This window comes from Stenella coeruleoalba, assembly GCF_951394435.1.
Source record: "Stenella coeruleoalba genome assembly, chromosome: 13".
Classification (NCBI taxonomy): domain Eukaryota; kingdom Metazoa; phylum Chordata; class Mammalia; order Artiodactyla; family Delphinidae; genus Stenella; species Stenella coeruleoalba.
Window position 1 is genome coordinate 39,208,564 of NC_137159.1, and position 14,753 is coordinate 39,223,316.

Sequence of the window (14,753 nt, forward strand, 5' to 3'; positions counted from 1 at the left end):
TTTACTAATGATATTGGAACCAAATTTCAATGAACATTTTTTCCCTTTTCTTTCTGGGTGTGACTAAATTGCCTACAGCATGCTGCATGGTTGCTGGTAAAACAGGAAATGGGGTAAGTAATTTAGGTAGGGAATTTTTACTACCCTTTAAATATAAGCTACCTGATTCTTAAAGTACTTTTACTACTACTATCTCTTTTTTTAGAGGGAGTTCACTAGCTGCTAGAGAAATTGGCACAAAGAGGAAATTTTTATTGTGTATATTTAAGGTGTTAACCTTGTTTAATTGGTTTATTTGCACAGCATATTAGTAGTCTATTAAAGCAGACTCATTTTTTTTTGGTAGATTTATCATGAATGTAAATGCATGTAGTTTGGCAACTTATTTTAAAGGAACACATTTTATACTGGTTTTAGAAACTAAATTATAAAATTAATTATGCTATAAAAGATACATAGTAAAGTCCTAGTTAAGGCAGAACAACAGTGAGTTTATACATAGATAAGACATAGAAAACATAGGTCCACAATCCTTTATCTGAAACCCTTGGTGCCAAATGTGTTTTGAAATTTAGAATTTTTTAGACTTTAGAAATATAATGCAGTATAAATACCATATATAATATACCCATCTCCTCCAGAGTCTGGGATAGTACTATATAATCAAACATTACTATTTCTGCAGTGAAATATATGAATAGTCACAATAAATTTGATAAACAAAGTCTAAATAAATAGCCTCACATGTTCAAGTCAGAGTTTGGTTGCCAACTGAGTTAAGGAAAAAATCTTTAATTTCCCAGAGCTTTCTGGATTTTGAAATTAAAAATTTTATACCAGTATGAAAAGGACCATGTGACTACTGGAGTTTCCTGTGTACTCTGGAAAGAAAACCACAGAGAGAAGTATAAATTTCTGTATCAGAATCTCATACTTGGTGTTTTATAGAAAATTAGTTGATTTGGCTTTTTTGTGTGTGTTGTATTTCACATCTGCATTTTTAAAAGGGTAATAACCACATATTTATTAAAGGTTTGGGGGTTCTGTTAGGTTATGTTAAATTAGTCTCAAATGCTTGTGATTCTGGCATAATAAAATTTGATCCTATGAGAAATTTGTTAGCATAGTCAAGTCAGAGCATGCTATTTTTTAAATGTTTCCAGTTTGCGTCTATCTTGCTTGCTGTTGTTATTTCTTATTGAAGGATTTTAAACTAAGCTTAGTTCTTCCAAAAGATCCTGATCAATATAGGATACTAGAACAGAAAAAAATATAGAATAGTAGTCTTTTCTCTCAGTGTCCCTAGTTCATTCTAATATCAAAAGGTTGTGGAGGAATTGCCGTTAAAGAATTGATTCAAGGAATTTAGGAAAAAATGTATTGGATATTTTGGTTCATATTTGCTTTAGAATGGTTATCCTGTTGTATCTATAGCAAAAGTGATCCTAATTAATATCCTCATCATTAGTTATCTAGCAGAGGAAAGAGGGAAATGCAGTTACTAAGTATTAAATTGGTACTGAATTTACCTTAATGACTACTGATTCCCCTAAAGGACCATCAGCCATAAGCTAAGGACCTTTGTGAAAACATTCACCCTAAATTATATTAGAAAAGCTATTAGCCACATTCAACTTGCAGGATTGAAAATATGGAGTTTTAAGTATTATATTTTTGCCTTAAATGTGAGGTTAAGGTTTCCAAAATGTCTCTTAACGCTTTCTTATAGCTCTTTAATCTGGAAGGAAAAAATTACTGTTGAAGTTTTTAAACTGGATTAACGTGCTTTAAATGTTTTTCAGAGACATGAGGGACTTAAAGTATCAGTTTTCTTAAATATATAATGAGTAATGTTTTAATCCATTTTTAGGATTGGCTTTGGCTACAATCCTTTGTACTCTCTAGAGTCTAAACAATTTTTAAAGGGTTTTCCATTCTTGTGTTTTCTGTTTCACCTTTTTATTCTTTAAAATGTGTGCTCATACCTTAATTATTTACTTTTCAACTGCGATGCTATTTTATGCAAACATCATTAGTTAAACTGTTGATACAATATCAAGATAGTCTGAAAATTTCTAAAATGTTTCTGATAGAGAACTAGGAACAGTTTATGAAGCTAAAACGCTCAATGTTTGAATAAGCTCTTAAGTGTAAGGAAGTAACTTAATTTTTTTGTCAGATGTAGGGCTTATCAGAGTATTTCATTGTTAAACCACAATCCCAAAGCATATGAAAGCACTCTGTTTAACCATTTATTCTCAGCTGGATAAGAATGGGTAGATCAACTATTTCTTAATTTGCATTTTTTAGAGGGACAGTGGTCTTTGTGTGTGTGTGTGTGTGTGTGTGTGTGTGTGTGTGTATTTAGATCAATTAAGTTTAGCCATTAGCTAAATTATTTTTTGTTTTCTACCTGTAATTCTTAGTGTCTTTTGGTCTTGAGGAATTAAATTACAATGGATATTGACTATATTGTCCTTTCTAATAGTGAAAATAGGACATTGAAAGAAATGATTCGCAAGTTGGCCTAAACACCTCTCTTGTTAAAAGCAGTCCTGTAAATAGCTATAGGACTGATTTGAAGTTTTAATTATTTGAATGATACAGCCTGTTTAATAGTGATACTGCAGAGTAGGACTGTTTAAATATTACCATACCATGTTTTTCTTTCCTTTTTCTTCAGTTCCTTTCTATCTCATTTTAGGTTACAAACTAAAAGCTAGAACTCATAATTGGGACTTCCCCAAACCTATTTATTGGCTCATGAGTAGATTTTGGGGGAATGTAAAATATTTATTGAGAAATTTATATGTTGTTAAATTGATGAGCATTCTAGAACACTGATACTTTAGGATTTGATACTTCTTCTTTACCAGTAAAGAGAAGTACAGCTTTTACATTGATTTCCCAAAAGTAAGCCCCCATTATCAGGAAGAGAGTAGATACAAACATTTTTGGTCTGAGATTATTGTAATACACAGTTTGTAGTTTCTAAGCAATAAATAATCCTCTCTATTCCACCTTTCCATCTTCTGATGTATAAATCCTGGAATCTGGCAATTCTATCTCAGAAAAACCTCATTTGTATGCTTTTGTCTTTGAAGCTTCAAAAACTGTCTTATACGCCATTAAAAAAAAGCAGTTTCTTGATTCTACTAGAATATAGGTCCATGAACTGAGGAATTTTTGTCTGCTTTGGTCTCTGCTTTCTATCTAATGTGTACAATAGTGCCTGGGACATAGTAGGCACTCAATAATATATACTTTTTAATAATCACATAAATTCTTTCATAAAAATGAAGCTTTTCATGTCAGTGAATTAATTTTTATGTTATTCAGAAAGCAGAGTCTGTCGCTGGAAAGAAATGATACAGTTCAGCTAAAAGAAGCCTACAAATGGATAACTCACCCCCTGTTTTCAGAGGAACTGGGTGTTCCCATTGATGGAAAGGTATTGGGTCATCAGCATTTTTAATTTTATTCTGTGGTTTTACTAGTTTTATTTCATTAAATGGCAGAGTTTTGGTTATCCAAAAGAATCTTCTCTTTCAATAATCCAATGAAGGATTTTTAAGATTTTAAAATGTTAATTTCTAACAGTCTTAAATTGAGGTTAAAGTTTTTCTTTGTTTCTTTTTTTTTTTTTTAAAGATTTCTTTGTGATCCAAGACACTTATAACAGGTGCAGTGTATCCTAATTGACCTTAAAAGGTTAGAAGTGAATCTTTGCCTTTAGTATATTTATAGTTTAATTAGATAGATTTACTGATACAAAGCTAAACATAAATAACTAGGAACAAGTGTGGAGTCAGCTCTAGACTATTTAATTTTGGTTATCTGTGGCTAGTTTTGTTTTCAAATATGCAGACAGACCCTATTCAACTACAGTGAGCATGGGCTCAACCTATCCCACCTTGTTGGTATCTCAGGTCCCTCTGTTTAATTTTAAGCAGACTGCCTTTGAAACCAGAACACTTACCATCTCCCCTATTCCAAGGCAGACCTTGCCTCAGCCTTTGAAATGGATTGAATTTTAGGGAAGAGTTCAATAGGTTTCCAGAGATGGAAACAGGACATATTCCCAGCTCCTCTTAAATTAGACTTTAATAGTATGGCCTCATTGCTTCATCATTTTGCATGAAGGAAATTCCCTGAATATCAGACACACCCCTATTCAAGTAAAGTCACAAAACCATCTTTCAAAGCTAAGTAATTAAAAAATTTTCCTCGTTCTGAATTACATAGCTCTGTTTCCCTCTGTTAGTAAGAGTAAGCTCTGTCCTTTAAACTGACTACTAACAGAATAGAGAATAAAACCACTTCACCGATAGTATGAAGAGGAAATGAGGTGATGAAAGTACTTTGGAAATTAGAGAAGTCATTGATGCAAAATATTTTAACCTCAAATTTCAGTTTGAAGCACAGATAATTTTACATGTTGAATCAGTGAGAACAGAAAATAAAAAACAAAAGATGCGGTAATGTTCTAATGGATTCAGGATGAATGAAGTTTTCTTGAGTAAAAAGAATGTGTTGCAATTTTAATTTTATTTTGTAGATTAGAGCAAAAATTTAGCTATTCACTATTGTGATTATAGAGTCGCTAATAGGCCTGCTGACGATCTAATGCAATCAGAAAATATAGAACACAATAAAAAAGGAAAAATTGTTATATGGTATGATATTTATATATTTTTCTCAGTGTGGAATTTTGTATAATCTCCATGGAGGTAAATGTATATAGAATTTTGTATAATCTCCATGGAGGTAAATGTATATAGAGTATGAACTTGTGCTTTTTTGTGTACAAGGATGTTCATTGTGGCATTTTTTAAAAACAGAAAAAACTTAACTACAACTTAAACGTCCAACAGTCCCTAGAGTGGAAAAGATGTTCATGATGCAATATTAATTGAATTAAGCAATTTTCCAAGTCTGTTTAATATACAAAGAAGTATATACATTTATGTTTATATTCATAAAAATGGCTAGAAGGAAACATGCCAAACTGTTACTGGTTCTACCTCAGTGGAATGGGATTGAAAACCCATCCTGTTTGATTATTTTATAATTTATTATGATCACTTTTTTAATAAAACAAAAAATTAAGATCTTGCTTTTAAAAGTCAAATCCGTTAAGAAGTTTGAGCACTTAAAACAAGCCTCATACAGAGTTTTTAAGCATGTGCATAAAGTGCTATTTGCTTTGCTAATAATTCTAATCATAGTACTGACAGGAGTAATTCTTCATTTCTTTCAGTTATCCCTTTCCAATTCCCTGAATTCTCATTCATCTTCATACCTAATTGTACATTTATATATTTTTCTCAGTGTGGAATTTTGTATAATCTTATACAAAATTTATACATGTAGAAAAAATATACTTGTACAAATATGTATACATGTACAAAAAATCATACAAATTTATTTTAAAATTTGTTTTAAACTTGTTTTTTGTGGGATCACTGATGATTGAGTTTTAGAAGTTAAAAAAAAAAAAAGATGATTTCCTTTACAGCTGCCCTGTGAACAAGCTGATTTGAAAACAGTAGTATTTCCAGTTTTTCTTGTCACTCTTTTTCTGAGCCAGTCTTTGAGAGTTAATTTCTGTTTCCATTCATAAGTTGTTAGATGTTAGTTTCCTTTTGCTCATCTTTAAACTGTCTTTATAATTTTTAGAGCTTGTTTGAAGTGAGTGTGGTCTTTGCTCACCCAGAAACAGTTGAGGATTGCCACTTCCTGTAAGTTACAATGTAAACAACAATGCCAATTGTGCAACATTGTTAATATTTTTTGATTTTCATGAAAATAGTATTGCTCTTCTTTCTAATGAGCCTGTCAGAACTTGTCATGTCTTAGTAGGTTGTGAGCTGTCTGACATAAGGGTCTAGGCAAACCAATGCAGCTCATAGAGGGATTCATTTTGTCTGCTTCTGATATCCTGAATTTAGCAGCCATGTTGTATAAAATATATTTGAATTTTATCCTCCCCAAAATAAACTCATTAATCTTTTATATTACCTTGAATTTTACTTAGACGTGCGATATGCCCAGATTGTTTCAAGCCAGCCAAAAACAAACAGGTAAGGATTCCTGCTTCTTACTCTTTAGTGAGTTTTGTCTGAGCTGAATATTCAAATTAACAACAAAAAGGATATGCATTAGAAATGTTGGCAATCTATTATACTAAGAATCAGTCTTTAAATATTTCCATTTGCTACATTTATTTCCATTTTTTCAATTCTCAACACCTTTGCCTTTGGCTGGGAAGTCATAACACACAAATGTTCTCATGCTTGTGTCAGTGTCTGGATTGTTTCCCCAAGATTATGTCATCTGGGAAAATACCTGTTCAGTATCATCACCATTCCAAACTTTTGTCTAATATTTATTTTCTAGAAATCGGTGTTTTGAAAATATAATCCAAAGTAAATTATTTTATTTAGAACAGTCCTGAATTAATAGAGCCTATTTCAGGCTACATTTGCCAAAAGGTATTTTATTTAAACTCTCCTTTACTGTCTGATGTGAGCTGGTCTTCATGTTAATGAGAAAAATTAGTTAGCATGTACTTTTAGTTTCTATTATGCCAGGATAGAATAGCATGGCATGATATTGGCAAGCTTTCACACCCCAGTTACTTAGCTGGTTTTGTGTAGACTCAGGCATTCCTAGTTTTACCGACGTCCATTTTGCTGTTGTGGTTGTTAAAAAGAATATAAGTTTATTGCCAAAGATACATCTTTTGGTCTTTCCTCTTGCCTGGGGTGGGAGGGGAGGGTTGGGGAGTTTGTAACATTTGCCAAATACCCTGTGTGGAAATAATCAGAAATGCAGGAAGCCTAAAACACTTCTTGCCTCCCTTTCTCACATCATGGTACACCTAGAACATTACCATGTTTGGCCAGCACCCTGAGGTTAACAGATGAAGTTGCTCTAAGTTGTAAGCAATAGGCCTGGGGGTTCTCATTGTTCCAGGCCCTGCCCCTCAGCCCTGGTGAACTAGAGGGATCTGGGCACAACTGTAGCCCAGTGGTATGCTTTGCCATACCAATTGGGAAGCTCTGCCCAAATGAGCTGTAAGCCATATTTATATTAAAGATCTAGTTTTATTTTTTGTTATCTTTGAGGAAGTATATAAGTACCAGCATCAAATAATAGAGTAAGGAAGTTTTTGTCAAATGATCATGGACACCACGCCATTTGGCCAGTAGGTGTTGTATAGTCTTAAATGTAGTTTTCCTGCCTTATGGCTGGGAATAATTTGAATGACCTTTTGAGATTCTTTCAGGCCTAAGATTTCATATCTTAACAAGCAGACACTTAATTTTTAATTCTAACCCTAGGACACCTTAGGGTTCCCCAGAATATGGTTTAGAAAATCAGTTTTTTGATGATAAACTGTTTAGATACCTACATTATTCTTCTTTTCAGTCAAGTATAATTTCTCGTAACAGAAGAAATAATTGTGATTTATCATAGTGACCACAAATATATGCACTAATTAGTTCTAGTATGTCTACCATGAGGTTTGGCTTTTCTTATTTTAAAAAACCCAGAGTGGGACATTTGTAGATGCCCTTTAATTCAGTATAGTGGATTAATTTACTTTCTCAGAGGTTGGTGAGTGATATTGAATTGCTAGATGCCAAGTCAGGCTGGTTGGCTCTGTTTTACCCCTTACCCTGGCAGCCAACTCCTAAACTATATACCGTGGCCCCTGAGGGATGTAGGGAAGAAAAGATAGATGGGTCAGTCTAAATTTCTTTTGAGGTCTAGGAAAAAATATTCAAAGCACATTTCCTGCAATGTCATCATTTTTGTATTTGAAGAATACCACATTTTGAGGGGAATGGGAGAGTGCAGTGAAGAAGACATTCTGCTAGATCCACCTGGTATTATAGACATAGACTAGATTGAAGAGAAGGGTTATAGGGTCTACCAATCACAGAACTGACAGTATGAACACTTGTGCTTCATTTATTTTCTTGAAGTTATTAAGTATTTCTCCCTTTTAAGTATGGTTTAAAATGATATAATTTCTCCAACCATGTTCTTTGTTTCAACTCTGATGTTTTCTTATATGGGTGATAAAATGTCTTTTCTTTTCATTTTACCCTATATAGTCAGTATTCACTAGAATGGCAGTTATGAAAGCTTTGAATAAGATTAAAGAAGAGGATTTCCGCAAGTAAGTAGAATTATAGTAACAAGAAATAATCATGGAATTTTAGAATAAAGGGAATGTTAGAAATAATCTTGATTATCTCTAAAACAAGACTGGATATATTTTAGGGAACAGGATTGTGTCTTAATCTTTATTATATCCCCAATCCCTGGCTCAGTATCTGGCATGTAGTGGTGTTCAGTAAATGTCAAATTAATATTTGAATTTATGAATCATGTCCAACTTCTTTATCTTTTAGAGGAGGATATTGAGGTCCAAAGAGGGAGTTGACTTGCCTAAGATTTCAACTGGGCAATAGAGAGTGGACATAGAGCCAGGTTTCCTGATTCTCCAGCCTACTACTGGCCCCATTACATCCCTTGTCCTGGATTTCCTGTTATTGTACATCTCCAGAAGAGGGAGAAAAGGGCTCCTGAGTTTCCTTTCTTGTTAAAATATACTGAACTACAGTAAATCTTAGATTTAATTCTCAGTGTGTTCATTTTATTTAATAAAATATTATCATAGTTATCCTTCCAGAAGAAGTTATGACGAAGGTTTCATATATTTTTCTGACTAAACATGAGTCTCAGAATGGAAATATTTTTATTAAAAAAAATTTTTTTTTTTGGCCACGCTGCATGGCTTGTGGGATCTTAGTTCCCCGAACAGGGATTGAACCTGTGCCCCTTGCAGTTGAAGCACAGAGTCCTAACCACTGGACTGCCAGGGAATTACCTATTAAACTTTAGGAAGTAAAGACAGTTACTCTCTACAAGCAATAGTTCCTGAGTTTCTAAGTGCTTTCTTTGTTAAGACATCTTGGGAAACGGAATGAAAACTTTAAGACAAGCATTTTGGATTAAGTCCACACCTAGTCATTTACAGGTAGATTCCATTCCATGGCTTTGGAATTTCTCAGATGGTGGACAGAGAATAAAGCCATGCATTGCTCTTTCTGGTCTGTCCTCAGCTGGATTGAAGTTTCTTAGCTAAAGGACAGAGTCTGCCATATTCCACTTTTTCTGGCTCTGTGGTCTGATTCCCAAGGTCATAGTTGAAATGAAGAGGAAAAAGAGAGAAAAATGTTGGGAGTACCCTCGCCATAGGTGGGACATGCTCATGTGGCCAGTCTCTGACTGCACACCAGCTTTACCCAAATGACTGAGGACCTTGTCAGCCAGCAGCAAGTGTTCATGGATAGCAAAATAACCTGGAGAGGTTGCCGCTACATATAGATGCATTTTTTTCCCCAAATCTCCAGGTTGATTTTGGAAACTGTCATTTGGGAACATGAGGCCTCCTGAGCATGAATGTTATTAGCGAGCCCTTATTTACTTAGTGCCACTCTCATGTATTAAAAGTGGTACTCCAGAGGCCTAAGAGACCCTTATGGTTCCAAAACTTAAAATTAGGGAGAGGCTTAGTCCTTGAGAGACTCAGGCTCTGTGTAACTCAGACAGTGTTGATTCATCTTAGTTATGTGTTTCAATATCATGTCTGGAAAATAGTAGCTGTAAAATTTATTTTGTTTTGCAGGCAGTTTCCTTGTCCTCCAAACTCACCAAAGGCTGTATGCAGTGTTGTTGAAATTGAATGTGCTCATGGTGCTGTTTTTGTGGCTGGTAAAATATTCAGTCCAGGATATACTTACATTGTCAATTTTCTCTGCTTTCTGAAAAACTCAACTAACTCCTCCTCTGTTTCCTTCTTACTGTTGTTATTAATTTCTGATTAGTTAACTCTTTTGAGAACTAGAGCTGATAACCAAGTTTATTGTAGGTTCTGTAGGCATTCTTAAGGGTCACTCAGGAGATTTGTTATTTAAAATGCCATGTTGAAGGGAAATGATACTTCCCAGGTTTAATAGTTTTCATCAGAGATGGCCAGGTAAAAATATGGGTACACGTACAGACCTCAGACTGGTCAGGAGAAGGGAGAGGATGTTTTATAACATGAAATCAATCCTGAAAAAAGTTATTTTATTATCTGCAAAATGACTAAACATTTGGCTTCTGCCTGGAGAAAGAAATTGTTGCATTGACTTTCCCAAGAGGTAAATCGGGTAGACAGTTTTTGTTTTGAAAGCTACAGCTGTTTCATAGTAATAGCTGAAATGAAATTGCTCTTTAGTCTTGAGTATAATACCCTGCTCTGGCGTAATAAAAGCTACCTGCCTTGGAGTAGCTTTTTTCATAAAACAGTGAGTCATATTCTGTTAGGGTTTTTTTTTTTGCTTACAAAAACTTCAAAATTTCCTGTATTTGAATTCTTTGGAATACATTATCACCAATGACTATTACACTGAGAGTGTTATTAACCAGGCATAAAAACAGTAGTTGCTCTTTTTTTAAGTGATTCATAGTGTGTTCCATAATATTGTAACTTGTTCAGTCAGCCAAAAATATTAATAAGTATATTGAGCATTCCTTTAGAACTCATTTGATGATTCATACCGTGTCTTTAGCCATCTCTTCTATTGCTACCTTAAATTTTTTCATTTAATTATGTGTATGTGTTGACTCTCCAAATTAGATTGTAAGTTAGTTGAAGGCTAAACCTTGTTTTATATCATAGCACCTAGGATACTGGCACTCAATAGATAGCTGTTGCTTTCCTTTTTATCCTGTTGTGTTAAGCACACCATTCCATCCAGGTGACCTTTATATTTCTTTGGCAGGGAGATATAATAAATACTCCAGGAATCTACCACAAACTCCTTGGATAATTGACGGAGAAAGGAAGCTGGACTCTTCAGTGGAAGAATTAATTTCAGACCATCTTTTGACAGTGTTCAAAGCAGAGAGTAAGTGTTATAATATCCATATTTTAGTTACATTGTCATTCATGAATAGACTTCTTGAAGGTGGCAGGAAAGATTTCTATATTTTGTAAACCACCACCAAGTCTGGGCCCCTTGGCTGGCAGCTTCCTGTGAACAGGGACCGCTGTGTCCTGAGCTCCTCTGCCCTGGGCTGGATTTGAGCCAAGGTGCCCTAGGATTTCTCTCCTCTCTCAAGATTACGCTTTTTCCTGGGCAAATTCAAAACAATTGAAACTACTTTAAATGAATGCACTTAAGCTCTGACCTTGGGACACCTTGAGCCTCTGTCTCTTTTTGGGAATATGAGGTAATTAAAATACAGCTTCCACATCAAGTGCTGTTCAAGAATAATCACTGGCAAATGCCCAGCTTCCATCCTAACGGCTAAAGTGGCCTAGAATAAAGTTCAGGCCTAGAGAAAATAGATCAATAGCTACCATTTTACAAAGACTTAATAGTAGTTGTGTTGTTTTAATTTCCTAAGTATTAATGAGCCCAGGTTTGTGGGGTGAGTCAGATCCTGTCAGGCATATGCTTTCTTTGCTCAATAGGGCTATCAGGTCAAAGGAGTAAAAAACCTTGTGATTTCACCTAGGATTAGACTAGAGGAAAGGGACTAAGATTTCAATCACAAGAAACCATGTTGTACATCAGGAGAAACTGTAGACAATGAGTAAGTATATCATACTCTTTGGAGTGGGTCTCCTAGCATAATTAGAACACCTTTTAAAAAAATATTTATTTATTTATTTGGTTATGCCGGGTCTTAGTTGCAGCAGGCAGGCTCCTTAGTTGCAGCATGTGGGCTCCTTAGTTGCGTCAGGCAGTCTCCTTAGTTGTGGCATGTGAACTATTAGTTGCGGCAGGCATGTGGGATCTAATTCCCTGACCAGGTATTGAACCCGAGGCCCTGCATTGGGAGCATGGAGTCTTATCCACTGCTCCACCAGGGAAGTCCCAGAACACCTTTTTTGAAGGACCAGATAGACCAAGACATCCATCTTTTTCTCTCACAAACCTTAAGACAAGCCTGCTTTAGGAATGGCGAGCAGGTGACCAAAATGAGACATGGCTATCCCTTCCAGCTCTCTGCTTGTTAAGAGGAAAGAGAAGCACTTCAAAAACCATATCCCTCTTATAATTTGTTGCCTATCAGGTAGGTGGGCCCTTTTAAAAAGGGCCTTTAAGAATTGTTTACTGAATGGAGAAGAAAGTAACCTAGCAACGTAATATTTTTCAAAATCTTAGCTGTAAAGGGCTATTGCCATGAGCTTTTACCTACTTGATTTAATATTTACACACTGATTATCTCCTAAGACTTACCCAAGTTATGAAGAAGTGAAAATAAAGCGTTAGCATGAAAAGTGTCCTTCAAACTCTTTTGGGGGGGCTACCTTATTCCCTTTCTGTAAGAAAATTCAAGATTTTGTTCTGATTATTTGGGTCCCAAGGAAGCCTCCATTACCAAGAGGGCTGTTGGGGGGCTCTAAAATAGCTATATGTTTCCCCCTTGAAATCTTTCATGAAGGTGATTTGTTGTCATTTTCCATTTGAGGAGGGAAAAAAAATTTCTCCAAACTGAAAACAAAGCAAACTGTGTGTTTAGCATCTGTAATTGTGTGCTGAGGAAATTTATTAAGAGCCGCTTGAGAAAAAGCAGACCTCTGGGCCTCTGTGCTAACTGGCTCCTTGTCGTGAAATAAAACCTTGTTGTTTGAAATGCCTGATTAATAGCATCGATTTGCTAAACTTGTGCTTCTCAGATACATTACTCGTTACTTCTGTGATTCACATCTGACAACTCTGGGAAAATGGTTCTGACTGTTGTACCTCTGTGCTTTACAGCTCTATGAAAATAAACCAGTATTGCATGAAGCAGCCTAGCTACTTCTATAAAGCAGAAGTAACTAGTACTCCTTCCCCTCAGTGGGAGATACAAACTTGTTTCTCAGCCACTTCAGACTGACACATCATACTCTCTACTTGCCAGTTCTCTAGTTAATAAGTAAAACTTTGACACACTCTCAAAATCAATATGTCTAAGAAATGTTTTCCTAATACATTTATTACTTCACTTATGGAATAAATATTTGTCATGTCAGTTCCCTGCTGAAAACTGGTCAGTGACTAGCTACAGGGTAAAGTCCAAACTATATAACTTGATATTCTGAGACCGTCATCATCTGGCCTCTGCCCATCCTTCAGTCCCATTGTCTATCTGCCCCCAGGTATGAGAGCCACTACAGACTATTGAACCCCTTACAGTTCCTGATCATTCTTGCCCTTGGTTTTGTCCTTGTTTGTTTGTTTGTATGTTTGAAATATCTGTTCCATTGAGCAGAAGTCTGTAGAACTCACAGGATTAGGGGGATAAGGCAAGGCGTAATGTGAGTTTAGAAAAATCAACTAAATTTTAAGCATATATTTCCTCATACTTAAGGCAGTGACTCCTTTTCCTTTTTTTGTCATTTATTATTCATAATTGCAAATTATTTTTTTAAAGTTTGCCCCCTGAAGTATTTCTCAATGTAGGGTCCAAATTTGCAACATTTTTCTAAAAGATATAATAAATACCCCTTCTCCCTTAATCTGGATTTAATGTTTCTTTGGACTTCTCAAGAGCCTAGTTTTCTGTACTTTTTTCTTATTGATGGGCTGGAATCTGTGGGAAGTTTTATGGGCTAATTTATGAATTTGAGATTTCTGGTCTGATTGAGTAGTCACTAGTAGATCTACCTCTTTGTGTCCTGTTCATTCCCTCCACCCCTATCAGTCACAGGTTATGGCTTAGTCACTGTAGGGCCCTGGTTCCCCAGTATTATGCCTGGATTAGAGATGGAGGTGGGCAGGTATAAGACAAACTACAGCCCCTCACCCCCACCCCAGGGAGTATCTTTCAGCTTCCCAGATGCCATTTTGAACTCTCCATGTAGCTATCCATCCCTACTACTAGGGATGGATACTACTAGTATCCATACTAGTAGTATCCAGCACTACTCTTGAGTCTGTTGACTCTGACTAGAAGCTGCTGATGTTGCTATAGGTTTATTAGCTGCTTGACAATGGAGTATAGACATGGAATGGAGGGTTCTTTGGGACTTAATGGTCCGCAGAATCCTACTACCTGCCTGGTGTAGATTCTCCCCCTGGAGAAGAGCCTGACATTGTGCCCCTCATGGCTGCCCTCTTGGCTAGTCCCCAGGTGTTAACACTGCACAAGTTACCCAGACCTCTGAGCAGCTTGAATTCTAGGCCGACCTTAGATACCTAGGCCTTACCTAACCAGTCCTGGGTTGGTCCTCTCTGGGAGACCCACAGTTTTGGGCCATGTGGGGCAGAGAAGAGCCCACTTCACCTTGGCAGTGGGTGACAGGCAACAGCTTGGAGCCCATGTTTCCAACAAACGTTGGCCTTGACTTGCTAAAGGGATGTCTTAAAGGTGAAGGAAGGGTGAAATCTTACTTTCTTCACAGCTAAACATCCTAGAAAGAAGAGCTAATCTTCAGTGTAGTTTTTATAGCACTTTTCAAGCCTTTTAGCCTTCCTTTTTCTAAAATCTACATGGGACCTTTGCATATTGAACCTTTCCTAGGAGAAAAATGTCTGTCAAAATGGTACAGACCCTCCTTCCCTTCTACCTTTCCTGTCTGTCCTTCCCAGCAATCTTGTCCTTCCTCATCTTGTGCTCTCCAAAGTGGCTGAACTATGGATTGATCAGGGTTTCCAAAACATCCTAGTCTTTCCCAATCCCTGGTACAAGAG

The 14,753-nt window shown here is 36.0% G+C and overlaps 1 protein-coding gene across 9 annotated transcripts in view; it reads left to right on the top strand.

Moving 5' to 3' along the window:
* The window catches only part of PUS10 (pseudouridine synthase 10), a 66,737-nt gene that overhangs the window by 37,758 nt on the left and 14,226 nt on the right, over window positions 1-14,753 (top strand). For all 9 annotated transcript variants that reach the window (XR_013831137.1, XM_079941390.1, XM_079941387.1 and 6 more), the window contains 7 exons: window positions 79-113; window positions 3,340-3,451; window positions 5,680-5,741; window positions 6,038-6,083; window positions 8,127-8,191; window positions 9,707-9,792; window positions 10,848-10,973. Coding sequence is in view for 8 of the 9 variants with exons in the window: in XM_079941390.1 (XP_079797516.1) it covers window positions 79-113; window positions 3,340-3,451; window positions 5,680-5,741; window positions 6,038-6,083; window positions 8,127-8,191; window positions 9,707-9,792; window positions 10,848-10,973 (532 nt within the window). In the remaining variant the exon portion in view is untranslated. The remainder of the gene's footprint in view (window positions 1-78; window positions 114-3,339; window positions 3,452-5,679; window positions 5,742-6,037; window positions 6,084-8,126; window positions 8,192-9,706; window positions 9,793-10,847; window positions 10,974-14,753) is intronic.